The sequence below is a fragment of the Choristoneura fumiferana genome, chromosome 3 (genome assembly GCF_025370935.1).
Source record: "Choristoneura fumiferana chromosome 3, NRCan_CFum_1, whole genome shotgun sequence".
Lineage (NCBI taxonomy): Eukaryota > Metazoa > Arthropoda > Insecta > Lepidoptera > Tortricidae > Choristoneura > Choristoneura fumiferana.
Window position 1 is genome coordinate 10,698,348 of NC_133474.1, and position 17,298 is coordinate 10,715,645.

A 17,298-nucleotide genomic window follows, 5' to 3' on the forward strand; every position below is an offset into this window, starting at 1 on the left:
GGAGAGGTACCTGTGGGACCAGTTTTCAGCTTGCCTCAATGGTATCCAATCATTTGGCAACAAACGTTCCACCAAATATTCATTTAACAAACAACGTTTCACAAACGTTTGTTTCACAAATTATTCGTTGTATAATACCACATTTCACAAATCGATCATTTCACAAACTCTTTATTTGACAAAGCACATATGTATAACAAATCATTATTTGGCAAACTAATTATTCATTTATCTTCTTTTCATTTATTCTTATCTTAACTTCTGCCAATGAAATTGGTTAGGTTCGGTTCGAACTGCGACCCTAGGAAAAATCGAACTGCTACCAGTACAGTAGGTTAGGTTAGGTTAGAACTGCGACCCATTGAAAGACCAACTACTGTTAGTGCCTATAGTTGGTTAGGTTAGGTTAGTTTTGTAAAATAACTAGTTCGAAAAATGAATTATGATTTATCATTATGTACATATCAATGTTTGTGAAGTGACAAGTTTGTTAAAAGTATAGGTATTTATCAAATGATCATTTGTGATAAGAATAGTGTGATATGAAGTGGTTGTGAAACGAATAGTTTGCGAAATGTTGTTTGTGAAATGATCATTTGTTAAACGTTGTTTGCCAAATGATAGTAAAGCGCCTCAAATACCTAGGCAAAAATTGGTGCCAGCTCTCGGACTATTTGCCGTAGTCGAGACATGCTCGCGCGGCAGCCGCGCGAAGTCGATACGCAGCTTTACACGCACATTACATAAGCGCGTACTTCACACTTCTTCACATGCATACGTCACACTTCTGTACTGACTCGTATTGTCCGCAGGCGTTGGTGCACAACGTGCTGCCACCCCACGTGGCGCGGCACTTCATGGGCGCGCGCCACCACCACCGCGACCTCTACAGCCAGAGTTACGCGGAAGTCGGCGTGCTTTTTGCTTCCATGCCCAACTTCTCTGGTAGATAACCTACAAAATTAAATAAATAAATAATGAGAAAACCTTAATCTTTATAGTTGCGCAATGTCCTTTTGTCTGCCTGTCTGCCCTGTCTGCAGCTTAGCTTAGAGACTCTTTGTATTCGTAGGTACCTACTAGAAAGTTAAACATATAATTTGGAAGGATGTATAGAGTAATCTCGCCAATAAAGAAGTAGAATTTAAAAAACACAGGTACGTAAAGTTAGAACAACTTTGTTTATCAATTTATCATCTATCACACCGCGTGTGAGATGCCGTTGAATAGGTCTTAATTTTCTCATATCAGATAACAATGATCCACTATGACATGTCAGTAAAAAGCTTCCAAAAATAAAGTTCATTAAAATTTTAAATTCATAATAAACATTTTATTTAAGTACTTACATAATCATCACACATTTAAAATAATTTTGAATAAACATTTACCTAACTACACATAGCGCTTCATTATAGATACTCTTTTGAAATATTAGTGAGAAGTTGCATATGATCTGGGTACACTTGATATGTTTGTTACGGGGAACAGACCGTGATTATATCATTAATGAGCTCCCGATATGGCGATGCAGTTGCATGCATCATGAACACGGGTAGACTCGGGATGTCAGGGTTGGATTATAACATTAATCAGAACAGGCAACTGCCTGGGACCCCACATTGGCAAGGGGCAGACTAAAGTTGAAAATATTTCATAGCTGATGATCTTCAAACGACTGAAAGGGGGCTTCGACATGATTCATCTGGCACTGTATACTCGTATAATTACATTCTATTCTAATTACAACGTAGAAAATACATTTCGTTTTTTACTTAATTCCAGAATTCTACTCTGAAGAGACAGTGAACAATCAAGGCTTGGAATGCTTGCGGTTTCTCAATGAAGTGATATCCGATTTTGATTTGGTAATAACTATTTTATTGATGTCTTTATAAATTAATTAAGTTTAAGGGTACATTAACCTATTGACCTGACCGGTGACCGTGAATTCATTAAAAGATGCGAAGCAGGTTATCCGGATATCCATTTTCTAACGAAATGAGATGTGTACCTACATATTTACATTGACATTATAACGAGACGGTAAATTGTTTTGTTACCTACATTTTTTGTGCCCATAATAAATTGGAAGTCATACGTCCTACGGAATTTTATCTATTAAAATTATGACTTTTATGACCAATTATTTCTTAATTTTTCAGTTGCTAGAGGATGCAAAATTCAGCAAGGACATTATAAAAATTAAAACTATTAGCTCGACGTACATGGCTGCATCAGGCCTAAATCCTACACGACAGATGCAGGTGCGTGTATAATAGATATATGTTTATATATGTATGCTTGCTTACATAGTACGATTTTAATTTATAGCCTAGTAAGCCTTTAAATTCTTGTTTATACAAAATAATATGTGTTTACAAAATAAGAATACTTACTCGTTGGATTAACATTAAGTATACCAAAAAAAAATATATATAACAAAAGTTAGGTCGTGCCGCCATGCTGATGACGACGACAACAATCGTTTTTACACAATCAAATTTTCGGACAAAAAGTGCGCATGACGTAAAAATGACGTAATCTTGCACACAAGATGATGTTTTTATTTAAACTTCCGCGTGACATGTAGTAACAAAGTAGCATTAATGAAGTAACAAAATAATCGTAAATAAATCAATGGAATTCAGTGAATAAAATAAATTTCATATCGTTTAATAAAGAGGTTGATAAATGATAAGTGATAATTGTTTATGAAAATCAAAAATACTATTTGAAATCATCCTATAAGTGGTTTGACGTCATCGGCATTTTTTGTCCGACCCCTGTCATATGTAAACTGGATTTTTAAGGACTGAGAAACTGAGGCAATGAGGGCTATCGTTTTATGTCTCACCAGATGGCGCACTGTTGCGTGAGGTTTTTAAGTATGGCTTTCAAAGTCTGTTATTACGGGCGTGAAAACAAAGTTTAGATTAAAATCATATTTAATACACCTTAAAACCGTACCATAAAAATATCGAGCATGCCATAGTGTTGCATAGTCCCGTTTTGTTCGGAAAAAAGAGAGAACAGAGGTTTTCGAAAGACAAAACTGTCTCAAAACACAGACATTCATTGCCCCGGAAAGCATATTCGCCATAATCAATTTCAGATATTGCAAAATATTCACAAAATTATTCTAATTATAAATAAACCCGCGTAGCTCACCCAAAAACTATGAGATTTGACATTTCGGAGACCTCACGCTACACTAGCGCCTCTAGCGGCGAATTCATACGCGATAGCCCTCATTAGATCGGTGCGGTCGCCTAATACGGCGGCATATTTATGAAAATTAAGATAAGGTTACATCACATTTAGAAAATAAAAATTGCTTAATTATGGTTCTAAATCGGTATTCTGCTTTATCGTTTTTAAATTGAAAAAAATATTATGAGACAGTGATTCATTTTAATTAATTAGTTAATAAATACCTTAAAAAATTACTATATGCATTTTTAGTCATAAGATAATTGTTGTTTGACAAGTACTTTGTATTATACCTACGTTAGAAGTTAGAAGTGTTTTCAATTCCCACTAAAAGAAATATCATAGATAGCGCAATGATATTAATGAGATCTTTCTTTCTAAGCATCTTCTTTAATGGCGGTTATTTTAGTTCCGGTACGAGTATACGAGTAAGTATATCATTAGGACTGTTTAAGGTCGTGGAAACCGATATCTACAAAATTAAATTTGTAGTTTCGATACATTATGTTCGCTAAGTATTTTTTTATAATTCCTATAAATTATGAACATATTTAATTTTATCAGGATCGTTTGATAAAATTTAAAGGCATGAATCCAGTGGCGTAGCTAGGTAACCTAGGGCCCTGGGGCAAATAAAAAAATGAGGCCCACTGCTATCAAAACTGGTAAGGTTTTTTGAAGTAAAATCATTATATATACAAATACTTTAAAAATGCTAAGCAACTTTATCATCAGCTATAAAGCAGAATTTCGAGGGCCCCCTGAGCTTGAGGGCCCCGGGGCACTGCCCCGCCTAGCCCCTTGGTAGCTACGCCACTGCATGAATCACTTTACAAGTATAGGTACCTAGTGTATAAAAAAGCTTGTATTATTAAATATTTTTATACGAAAACACATAAGTTAGGTGTAGGTATACAACAAACAGCCTTAGGACCCGACCCGAAAATATTCCAACGCCAAAATCCTATGCATCATAGGGCCCGAAAGTAAAAAATAAATAAAAGTTAACTAAGCGGCTTAATAAACTGATCTACCTATTATGATTGGTTTTTTGGAGTCTTTTTGTATTTTTTATTTCAACTCCAAATTTGTTACTTTTACGGGTATCCCGTGAAACCATATCGAAAATAAAAACTGAGACATTAATGCACAGAAAAACCAGAAAAAACAGACCAGCGCTGGGAATCGAACCCAGGTCCTCAGCAATCCGTGCTACGTGCTATAATCCCTACACCACCGCTGGACTGGAATCTAGACACTAATTTTTCCTATGCATACATATTATCTCAGGTTGCTTATTTCTACTACGCTACTTAAGCAGCAGCACTAGCGACATCTATGTTTCGCTCTCATCGAAGGACGTCACATTCTTTCGGAACTAACGGCTATCAAGAAAATTGACACTAATCGTGTTTTTCCCGACTGTCAATCATCGTACTTTGGTCACAATATCTATCTATATAAATAAAAATGGATTTTCGAAATGTATGTACGCGCATAACTTTCGAACAACGGCACCGAATTAAATAACTATTTTTTTTTTGCTGTGTTTGTTATTGTATTGTACTTGATAATAAAATAGGCAAACAATCGAATTTCTCGTCTTAAATTGTTGACAGCCGTCAGACGGCACGCTGGTCCGCTGGGCGCACCTGGCGTGTCTGGTGGAGTTCGCGTTGGAACTGCAACGTGTACTGGCCGCCATCAATGAGCAGGCAAGTCTTTTTTTCAGCCATGAAGCTTTCAATACAGTTTATCTACATCCATATCTTAACTTCCCTATAATATGTTCAGAGAAGATAAGCCAATTACCTATATTAAAAAACTTCTATCTGTGGTTGCATCTTAATGTTTCCATTAAAGTACCGGTAAGCGATACTTTAATTACATTTAAATTTCGAACATCTTTAAAACAAAAATCATGTTTGGTTGCGATAATAGAATTAGTCGATTTACAATTTCATTCAATAATAAAATGATTGTTCCATTCATTTTTTTGAATCGCGAATATTACAATCGATTTGAGAATCAAAATCGACTTAAGTCTAGATTCTTTATGAATTAATCAAACTATAACTGTCAATCATTTATTGAGACTGAAATTATTATTAAGTATTGAAAAAAATTATAACAAAAAATTGAACCGACTACAAAAAACCATGAAGATAATTTGCTACCAGTCTGTACTCGTTCGGTGCCTCAGCACGAGGGCCAGCAGGAGTGGGTGGACCTATAGTCATCTACCTCACCTACGCACATTATATTGGGCTTCAATGCCTTCAATCACTCCTGCTGCCTCATGCTGAGGCAACGACCGACTACAGACTGGTAGAAAATTATTTTCATATCTTTTTGTAGTCGGTTCAATTTTTTGTTATAATTTTTTTTCACGCTTTTTAGTGTAAATAATCTAAGATACAATATTTTAATATCAACTGCTCGTTACCTTTTACGAAAGATTACTTTTTCCGATGCAGAGACGTTCATTATTGAGGAGTCCTGGTGCTTCACCACCCGTTTTACCATATGCATTACGAGGAGCATAAAATGCTTACCAACCAAACTCTAACCAAAATTTAACCCGTGAAATACTTGTTATTGAGTAGTAACTCCGATGGTCAACTGTGGGCTTCATCATCAGTTCCACTTCACCAAATGATGATTTTCAAGAGCAAATGCACGAGTTACTACTAAATATATCCTATATTTAGGTACTATAGGTGTCCCTACTACATTTGAAGAGTTCCCTCTATTTCCTTAAGATCCAATCATCAGATCCTGATTTGGTGCTTATGGGATCTAAATGAAGACATTCCGAAACGAACGCAAAAAAAAAATTTCAAATCGGTTCATAAATGACGGTTATGAGGTAACAAACATAAAAAAAACACAACCGAATTGATAACCTCCTCCTTTTTTGAAGTCGGTTAAAATGCAGGTATATCTGAACATATTGTAGAAAACTTATGATAGGTATGCATGTAGATAAAATTATGTATGCGACTGTACATAATTAGGCATTATGTATCAGCCACATAAATAACTATTAATTTGCTTGTGTCGTTGATTTACAGCACGTATGTGTAAGCTTGCTATACAGAATGATTCTGGATCAACCTATAATACCCTCAATAATTTGTACCTACTGTAATAGTAGATTTTTTTGATAGTTTTATTTTAAATGTTATATATATAAAAGAAGAAACTGACTGACTGACTGACTTATAGATCAACGTACAGCCTAAACCGCTGGGCCTAGAAACTTGAAATTTGGTATATATATTCCTTAGTAGATGTAGACGCGGTAGACGCGCACTAAAAAAGGATTTTTCGAAATTACAACGGGATAGGAAATAAATGCGATTTATATTTTCACTTCAAAATGGCCCTATTTCTTTAAGTATAATTATTAGAGACTTCACATTTGGCATGCAAGTAGGTAATATAGTAACAGCTAAAAAAAAAACAGGTTTTGTCAAAATTCCCCCTGGATAGGGAATAAATTGTAGGTACTTATATTTTCGCTTAAAATTGGCCCTAACTCCGTAATTATAAATATTAGAGACTCCAAATTTGGCATGCAGGTAGATATACTAACATACTACTGCATTCCTACTGCATTCACACAGCTACTGCATTCCATGAGTTACGACGATGACACTGAAGCCATTTTAGATACGATCTCTTAAGCACTTTGTAACCTATATTTATGTGATCTGACTACCATTATTGTGATTCCTTTGTTTTAAGTAAGTTTTATAGCTAAACTAAGGTTTTGTATCCTAGTTAAGCCAGTTATAACCAGAATTAATTATCTAATATAATTTTAACTGGTTCCCCGCGTTACAGGCGAATCCTAGTGCTAGTAATGGTAATTCTTGTCAACCACTGTATATTTTCAAATAAACATTTTTTTTATTTATTTACTTATGTAAAACAGTGTCAAAGATTTTTCGAAAATCCCACGGGATAAAACGAATATAGAGGATTTTATACGCCAACTGAATCAGAAAACGCACAAGCTAAACTAATAAAACTAGAGACTGGAGATTTGGCAAACTGATGTAAATCTGGTAACAATACAATAATTTAGCAGTGACATCCTGCTCATATTGGCCAGGATCGTCTCTGTAGAAGGGAACTCCTCAAAAGTTGATGGCACACACAAAAGACTACATTATTGTTAAATTTCAATGACAATGCGTTTATATGAATACACCACCTGACCTGATGCTGCAGCCAGGGTCGTCTGCTGATGACGGAACTCCTCAAGGGCTGATAGCACAGATACGAAATTTTACAATATATAGATTACATTTTATAATGCAAATTTTCCGCAGAATAAAAATAAGTGAATTCAATTTTGGGCCCAATTTTCAAAATTCATTCAATAATAAAAAGCTACAATGTGTCTCTCATCGACAATTAAGAATATTAAAATAGATCATAACAGTAATTCATGTCCCGTGGGAACTTTACATTTTCTAGGGATATAACTATATACCTAGGATGTTTAGATTAACCTACCTATATTATAAGTAATTAATAATAAAAGCAAGAGCATCGATCTGCGTGATCTCGCCGACTACGAGTAGGATTACTTAAACCCCAGAGGTTTCCAATAGTGGCCAACTTTGTAAACCTATTATGTAAAACAGTACCTAAATAAAAATAAATAAAAAAACCTAACGCCCAAGTCAAATTTTTGATTTATGAACATCAAACTTTGTCATTTATGACAGAGTTTGATTTAAAATTACAATAAGTCCTTTATAAAGGACTCTGGGCGTTAGGGGGATAATCCTATATTGTGTATGAAGTCGCGGGCAAAAGAAATGCGTAGTACTTTAACGTTTTCTATTATATTCCACCCCCGAATCAGCGAAACAGGGTTTCAAAGTTGGTACGAATTATCATTAATTACGTATGTAGGTTGATTTTTGAATTCTAAATTTGCACCCTTTGTCTAAAACAACGTTTGTCTGTCTCTGAAAAATCAACCAAAACAAGAAAAAAGGATGGTAGAAAGTAAATGTATGTTACCCCGAATTTAACGCGAGCGAAGCCGCGGGCAAAAGCTAGTGAGTCTATATATTATATTATTTATTGTGTTATTTAGCATTGTATTGTAGCTCTCACTATTTCTGACTTTTAAACATAAGCGCTCGGTTGTTTTAGAAATGCGTTTGGCGCTTATCTAATCTAACCAATCACATCCACGCAATGTACAGTGCTTTCATTCTTGCATGGTGCGGGTGACACTTAATGCTCGTTCCGTTTTACTCAAAAAAATTGCTGCGGTCTAAATATATAGAAGTACATTTCAGTTGTAGCCTGAATATGGCTGGCGTAAAATATTTGAACATAAAGAACTATGTTATACGAAATAAATTTAAGCTACCAGATTTTTATAATCAATTAATTAAATTCAAAGCACAATTAAGTGAAGAAACGTAATATGCATCTAACGTAACACCAGAGACTCGTTTAGTGATGGGCCTAATGAATCTCGTGTTATATCGGTACTTATTAATTGGTAAGTAGGTAATGAATATTCTTGTAAACTCCGTTTAGCCTTACTTAAGTGGCAAATAATATTTCAACCTAGAATTTTACTAAAATTAGCGTAATGATCGGATTAATGATGACATTAATTATGATTAAGACTTTTAATTATTAGTTTTATCGACTCAAGTTTCGACACTTTGACTCTCTAGTCTTTTGATATTGACACCTGTCACCCGCACCATGCTTCAATAAAAGTACTGTGCTTAACAAACATGCGTTTGCCGCTGCGCTCACCGCATACTTAAGACAATGTTTTGTAATTAAATTATCTGATGCAAATTGATTTGAACCGGAGGATGGGCAGCAGCGTCCTCCGCGAACTATCGGATATAACTGCGGTCGCCAACCCGCCTGCCAAGCGTGGCGACTAAGGCATTTTCCCCCCAAGTGAGTCTTTCGGCTGACATGATGATGATGAATTGATTTGCGTCAAACGCATCGCATTTGTCGCATAAAACATAGAGCACTCTTTCTCGGTCCTTAACTGAATGCTCCTCTCACCCACTTAAATGTTGACTGGTAGACATACCGTCTGAGAATAAGTTAATTTTTGTATATTCTATCTCAATGTTCATCAATTGTGTTTGTTTCATTATTTTCGTACAATAAAAGGTTTACTTATGATTATTTAATAGTAATGTTATTAATGACGGCTACGAAATCAGTTGGTAAGGGTTTACCCTCAGAGGTGGTCTTAGGTCAAACTTCTAGTCTCCACCTACCGTTACTGATGAAATTGAGATCATGATGGTAGGCATTGAGTTTTGTATTATTTCGGATTGACATTTTATTCTAGATACTTACCCGCGCCGGAATTACCAAATTTTGAATTTTAAAACAATCCAGCGTGCCGTGGTCAAAACCTATTGCTACGTAATAATCAGTTAAGTTACAAAACTATGGTAAAGCACAACAATTTTATATTGAATTTTTCAGTCCTTCAATCATTTCGTGCTACGAATGGGCGTGAACCACGGTCCGATCACGGCTGGCGTGATTGGCGCGCGCAAACCCCACTATGACATTTGGGGCAACACTGTCAATGTCGCTTCCCGGATGGAAAGCACCGGTAAAGCTGGGTGTATACAGGTAGATAGTTTAAATAACAATTAATATTTGTTACAGTGCGATATTCTAAGGTTACGTACGCACAATGCGGCTAGCCGTGCGGCTTGAGCGCGCTGCCTCTTTGCTAATACTTTGAAGAGGGCCTGCACGCTAAAACCGCGTGGCTAACCGCATAGTGCGTGTATACGTAGCCTTAACGTAAGCCTTTTTTACTGACGTTACTTGTATTGACTATACTTGTTGTTGTTGTTGTTTCTTTAAAAAAATATGGCTCTGTCCATCGGAGGACAATTTTGCCAGTGTCTAGTAGTTTTTGCCGTTGTACGGTAAAAAAAAATCTAGAAAACGAAATATGAGAGGTAATGGTGGATGAACGATGACAGCGCGACACCATTATATTCTTGACTATACTTGCATTGTCGTCTAACCGAATTTCACGTAAATCTGACAACTGCAAGTGGGTGACATTGACTTACAACATTTTACCCATCTATCCTTTACTAACATATTATAATATAGAGAAATATTCTTTTCTCAAAAATGTCCGTAAAAGTTGACATTATTCTTTACATATCAGAAGGTGAAGTGCATAGTTTATGGTCAGCGAAAAATTAAAAAGTTAAAAAGATTGCAGGCGCGCTAGCTCGACAATAATGAATTAGCGCGCCTGCAATCAGTCACATTTTTTTTTAAAGTTAAAAAGGCCATGGAAATGTTGGCCCAAGTCGTATACAGCCAAGTCGAATGGCCGGTATCAGATATTTTGTTGGAACTCCGGACTTTTTCTATTGGGTCTGATATAGCTTGTTGTGTTTTCGGTGGAAAAATACTCCTGCAGTTTATTTTTAATGAAAAAAGGCGGGAAAGCATAAGAAAAATATTGGAATAAAATTAAATTTCACAATATATTTTGAGAAAAAGTTTATTCTATTTCAGAATTATTCACCATTTTTGAGAAAAGCTTTATATTAGTCTCGGCTGGAATAGCAATTGCTGGCTTCGTATTAGTTAAACGGACTCGCAATCTCGTCCGTTTAATACTCATACTCAGCCAGCAATTGCCTACTTCCAGGCTACGACAATAATCTACTATTATTTGTGTATTTGTTGGCATGTATAGGTAATATTTGAAAGTACAGATTATATTTATTCAAAATCTTTACAAAAAAATTGTAGCCTGTCATTCATCACCCTAGATTAACACAGGCTACTTTTTATCCTGGGAAAGTGCAAAACTCCTGCGGTATGTAAACAAAGTTGCGGGCAACAGCTAGTGATTACAAACTTTTTGTATTTTAATTCATTTTTTTACATTTTATTTTATTTAAAGTGAATTAGTGGCTAAACAAGCTTGTCGGTAATAATAATTAACAAAAGTAAAAATTATCGTGACTCATTCGTATTAATTAGGACCTAGTTAATTTTAGTAAAAAAATAATGGTTTTTTTTTAATAGCTTATTAATGGGCATAGCATAGCACTATGAGTATAGTATGAGTATAGTATGAGTATACAATAGAGGCATAGTAAAGATAATGGTTTCGGTTGTGTTTCTGCTTTTCTATGAAATTGGGAGATGTACTCAAGACAGAAGAGATCATATTATCGTTTTCCTTCTATCTTGTTCTTGTTTGTGTAAAATTATTTTAGTTTAGTTTATTATTATATTTACCCCACTTTATATTTATCCCACTCGGGCTGAATGTGGATTGGGAACTTAAAATAATGAAAAAGTCTGTTATACTTCGAGAATTCTTACATAAGTTAAACTTCCCTGTCACTGTAGTGCAATCTTTAATTTTATGTCATTACATTAGTAGGTACGAGTAATAGAGGTGACAGCAAGGTGTCGTCGATTGGGAGTTATCGTTTTGTTTTCAATGACACGCAATACAGTTAAAGGTTGAAACGTTTATAAATTCAACGGTTTAGCTGAAAATTGGACGGGAACCTCACCTTGCTTGTAACATTTACAATACAAGTTGTATGAGCCTAATAGAGCTAGTAAATTAATCACGCTTTTCCTGAAGGCATAGTAGAGTCGTTCAAGTGACGATATGACGATATAATACAGTGTTAATTAATTAAAATATATTTAGTAATAGTAAGTAGGTATTGCGACGTCAGGAATGAATCATGATATTACTAATGTAGATATTAGTAGGGAAAATAATGAATTTTGTGTTTGTTTTGGTTGCCATGAACTTATTACAAGGTCACGTTTACTCATTTTTGACCTTGCGTGATCTGGGATGGATGATTAATGAATAGATACATGCTTCTAATAACAAGATGACCTAGTTCAACAGATTAATATATTATGTCCAAAACCTGTAACGTAACGTAAAAAATATTTTCCAAAACTCTACTGTTACGCGTACATGTCTACTGTTAAGAAAACCTAAGAGCTTTTTGACATCAACTTTAGACATCAATGAATAAAGACACCATAGTTAATAGACAAATATTGAAATTAAAAGAAAACATGATTTTTTTATTAGGAACTAATGTATAGTATACCATAACCTTTATATACGAACCAAAACATAAAACTCTAGTAATTCAATTTCAATTGTTGTCAATGCGGCGCCATGGTGGACATACTGGGTCACCATGGCCTCTCATGTGTCCGGAGCGCTGGTAGGATCTCCCGCCATGCCAGCATTAACGACATCATCCGTCGGGCCCTTGTCAGTGCAAGAGTTCCGGCAGTCCTCGAGCCCAGCGGGCTGGCCAGGAACGACGGCAAGAGGCCTGACGGAATGTCGCTGGTACCTTGGAGCATGGGTCGGCCGCTAGTTTGGGATGCCACTTGCGTTGATACCCTAGCACCGTCCCATGTTCCATTCACCAGCGTCACCGCTGGCGCTGCGGCATCTTCGGCTGAAAGCCTCAAACGCCGCAAATATGCCGCCCTGGGAACCAGCTACATGTTTGCGGCATTTGGTGTTGAAACCTTGGGGACTTGGGGCCAAGTGCGCGTCGGCTGTATAAAGATTTGTCGACGCGCCTAATAGAGGCCTCGGGCGACCAGAGGGCTGGCCACTATTTCGCACAGCGTATAAGTATCGCTATACAACGAGGAAATACGGCCAGCCTTCTGGGCACCTTACCCATTGACGGCGATTTAGGCCAAATTTTCTATCTATAGTTTAATTATGTTTTATTATGTTTGTTTTTAACTAAATAAAATTTACCAAACGAAAAAAAAAAAAAAAATAACAATTTCAACTCATATCACCTACTTACTCGGTGCTGTATTTTAACAGGCAAAAGTCAATCTGATTGAAAAAATAACTTTTAAAAGGAAATACCCAAGATAAGATAAATTTCTGGAAGATGACAGTAAAGTCGCTCTGGACAGTCTACCCGGACAGGCCGCGTCCCGCCCGCCCTGATCGGCCAGGCCGCTCAGAACTCTTGAAACACCTCTTACCACAGATCTCTGCGTGGACCACGATATGTATGTACAGTCGGGTTCTTAAACTTCTGAGCAAGAACTCGATCAAAAATAGGTATCTGAACATGCTTCTACGCCGTGAACAAGAGTCGTGTTCACATATCTTTAATCAAATTTTTGCTCGACTGTACATACTTAAATTAAAATTTCAAAAGATATTATGATTGTAGTGGATATCGGAAAAGCAGGCATGAAAAATAGTAATGATGTATGCATTACTCATACAAGTCGTTACTCAAATATTTTTGCCAAGATAGGCTTTTTTCTATATTAAATAGTTATGATTCTCAATATGTATGTTATGGACCAAGTGATTAATAAGGGTATTATCTATAATGCCCGGGCATTATAAATAATGACAAGCTATACCAGGCAAAGTGATAATTATTATCTAAACTTCATTATCTTCATTCATTTGGAAAGTTAGGAGGAGCGTGTTAGGTTCAACTGTGACCAAAGGTGTGAGCCAGAATTTAATTCTACCATTAAGAACTTACTTTACATATTTTGATAGATGTTTAATAGATTCATTAAATTTTACGTCAAAATAAAAAAAACGTCTTGAGGCATGTTTTTTATACTTTGCCCGATAGGGGATAGACATTATGCCCGGGATTATGAAAAAATACCGATTTATCACTTGGTTCACAACATAAATACATATACACCTGATTAAAATAGAATGATACTTACTCTTATAAAATTAGATACGATTGTTATTTAAACAGTAGTTAATAAATTCTGTGACAGACTGTGACAAACGGGGGTCAGTGCTAGAAAATTGGTTCATCATCTGCAAGCTACAATCAAGACCTCACCGACCGACCAGTGACGATTGTATGTTGTAATTTATATACATATTTAATCATGCTTTTTAGTTACCAGTAAAAGTAAAAACTGGTCTGAAATAGTTATTTCTGAAGGAGAGGTGTGAAATAGTTATTTGTGCACCAAGAGAGCAAAGTTGTTTTTTGTTGCGAGTGTTGATTTTGAATCCCGAGTTAGCGAAGGATTCTATAATTGAATCACGAGCGTCAGTGAGTGATTCTAGGTTAGAATCCTGAGAGCAGCAAGTGATTTCAAATACACGAGATGCAAAAAAACTTTGGTCTCGTGTGACACATACAGTTTTTCACCTCAGCAGCGAGAACATCATTTAAATGTAACATAAGAGTAAAACCCCATATACTTAGCTACCTGTTTATAAAACAAACACATTTTTTTATTTAATCCGATTATTAAGAAACAAACATAATAATCACATTTAAAACCATAACAAAGTGTCCAGTAGATACAATACAAATCTCATACTCATAACATGCATTGTAATTTGATCTTGTTATAATGTCACACTTATTTTTTAATACTGCAAAAAGCCTCATCTTGGGTCATTAAAAGGTTGGACAATAAAAGTATATTTATTATTATTATTAACCTTTAAATATGAATTTTATTAAGATTTATAAATATTACATAAGCATAAATAGATTTGTAAAAATTCGTACAATTTAACAAATATTTATTCCAACTGTAGAGGCAGTAAACAGAATTCTTTTATAAAAAAAAAAACAAGAGAAGCGGTTTTCGTGCAACGAGGTTGTATACTTTATTAAAAGATCGAGAAAATTTACATTTTGGAAATATTTCGATGTCATGTAATTTATTAGGTATCAATATATTTTTAATACCAAAAATTTAATTTAAGATTGTAATCAACACATTGGATCCTATCTCTCGCTTTTTTCGTGTTGAAGTGAAATGACAGATCAAGAAAAGTTCAAATATTTGGAATTTGGTGAGTAGACCCAACACTGTACTCAGCATTTAAAAAAAAATTAAAAAGTTACTTTGTCTCACGGAGTGTGCAAAATGCGATTTTGCTCACTGATGTCTCATAGTAAAACCTGCCTGTTTGAGGTGCTGAGGTGAAAAAATAATTAAATGGAATACTTATCCATTTATTTTTGCTGCAACTGTAGTGCTTATTGATTAAGTATTGTTTATATATAAGGTTCTTTCTCATCTTACTAATACTATGCGAAAGTTTGGAGTTATTCTGTCCAGGAAAAACGACTGACCGAATTTTGATTAAATTTGGCACATGGATAGTTATCACGGGAAATAACACGTACGTGTGTCCCGTTATCTGAAGTAGTTCCTACGGGATAGTCAAAAAACGTCATTAATCATCATCACAAGTCATCTAAATTTGAGTCGCGTAACTTCAAACTCAGATAAATCCACTCTATCTAACCATTTGGGAGATAATTGTAAAAAAAGTTAATGCGGTGAAGGCAAGATTTTTTTATTATGGCTATATAGAGCAATTAATAAAGCGATCCTGTTCGGTAAAAATTCAGCATTACGAGTAAATCCATCCATTCTTTACAAAAAATAAAATGTTTATTGGATTTACCTCATTTGATATAGTCGATTGCAATTTATCTATCTTTAAAAAAATTAAATGTGGATTTGTACAATTTCGATTCGATCCAAACTTGGATTCTGGATTCTAGTTGAAAAAAAAACTGTAAAAAAAAAACAATTTTCTTTCACTGATTGGCTTGGATGGACTTACTTTCATTTGAAAAAACCGGTCATATATGGATTTATCTGATTTTGATATAATATTATGATTTTAACTGTATTTTTCTTAAAAACCACACAGAATTATACTTAACCGATCGAAATTGTAACAAAAGTAGTTTTTACCCGACTGCGAAGAAGGAGGGTTATGTGTTTGACGCGTATGTATGTATGTAGGTATGTCTATTCCTATGTCCTCTCGTAACTACTCAACGGCTGAACCGATTTTGATAAATAATACGTCATTGGATTCGTCTTAATGTCGCGAGTGACACTGGGTACATGAAATTCTTGAGAAATGAAATGGCGGATTTTTGGCGCCAAATTGTAAGCTTTCAAAAATTCCATTTCATTTAAATCGTGACGCTCAAAAATTCTTACCTAATGTGTCCCGACTGTTGAACTTTAAGTTAGCTACTTAACAAAGTTCTAGCCCACTAGACTTGTTTTCTTCTATTAGTATTTTTAAGGTAGTCGGGTTTTTGATTTTTAATTTGCCCTTTTATTTAAAAATTCAGAATTTGATTTGAAGTTAAGCTACTCATTTAATTTAAATAAAATACATATCACACAAATAAAAATAATTTTGACTTAAGCAGACAATTATCTATAACACGAATGAGTTTACGGAGTGCTGCTTAACGAAGGTTCTGTTTTGCGTGGCCTTATGCCGTATGGTTTGTCTAGACGATATTTTTACTATGTACTATAAAACTATTACTTATTCTATGCTTTAAATTAAATATCTGCTTAAAAACTGAATAGTAAATGAAAACTAATTATAAATAATAGTAAAAAATGTATAAGACAATATTGTATTACAATTCGGATGTCCCAATTTTTTACAACATATAATAAATCGAAAACCATTTGGAGCAATAGGCTTTGTGAAGCGTTTTCAGAAATCAGATTCCAAAAATGTGATAAACTGAATTAAATAAACAAAATTTAAGTAAGTGTTGCTGTCCTGCTTATAATAGCAAATAGTGACAAAGATAGAACTTTAATCACATGATGCGCACCCGGCTTTAAACAGTTGTCATTTATCGTAAAGTCCAAAATGTATACGAGTATTTCCAATGCATTTTTACAAATTAAATTATTAAATTACTACGTTACAAGTAAATACAAAAGAATTTAAATATCAGATTTAAATAAAAATATCTATTTACTATCACACCATTAAACAAACATAGGAATAATCGAAGCTGAAAGAAGAGAAATAAATAAAACTATTTGTCATGGTTCATTTAGGACCCTAAGCCGTGCTTGAATGAGGGCTATAATTTTTTGTCTCACTAGATGGCGCACGGTTGCGTGAGGTTTTTAAGTATGGCTTTCAAAGTCTGTTATTACGGGCGTGAAAACAAAGTTTAGATTAAAATCATATTTAATACACTTTAA

At 34.8% G+C, this 17,298-nt stretch overlaps 1 protein-coding gene and 1 long non-coding RNA gene across 2 annotated transcripts in view; both read left to right on the top strand.

Moving 5' to 3' along the window:
* Positions 1 to 9,894, top strand: part of Ac3 (Adenylate cyclase 3) — a 38,956-nt gene extending 29,062 nt beyond the window's left edge. Inside the window, exons 17-21 of the mRNA XM_074084963.1 lie at positions 813 to 945; positions 1,786 to 1,868; positions 2,166 to 2,267; positions 4,833 to 4,928; positions 9,718 to 9,894. Of these exons, the coding sequence (XP_073941064.1) occupies positions 813 to 945; positions 1,786 to 1,868; positions 2,166 to 2,267; positions 4,833 to 4,928; positions 9,718 to 9,894 (591 nt within the window). The remainder of the gene's footprint in view (positions 1 to 812; positions 946 to 1,785; positions 1,869 to 2,165; positions 2,268 to 4,832; positions 4,929 to 9,717) is intronic.
* A 4,285-nt stretch (positions 9,895 to 14,179) lies between these two features.
* Positions 14,180 to 16,846, top strand: LOC141426563 (uncharacterized). Its single transcript, XR_012451250.1, has 2 exons — positions 14,180 to 14,238; positions 15,234 to 16,846. It is a non-coding gene; the product is annotated as an uncharacterized lncRNA (long non-coding RNA).
* Positions 16,847 to 17,298: the final 452 nt, after the last annotated feature.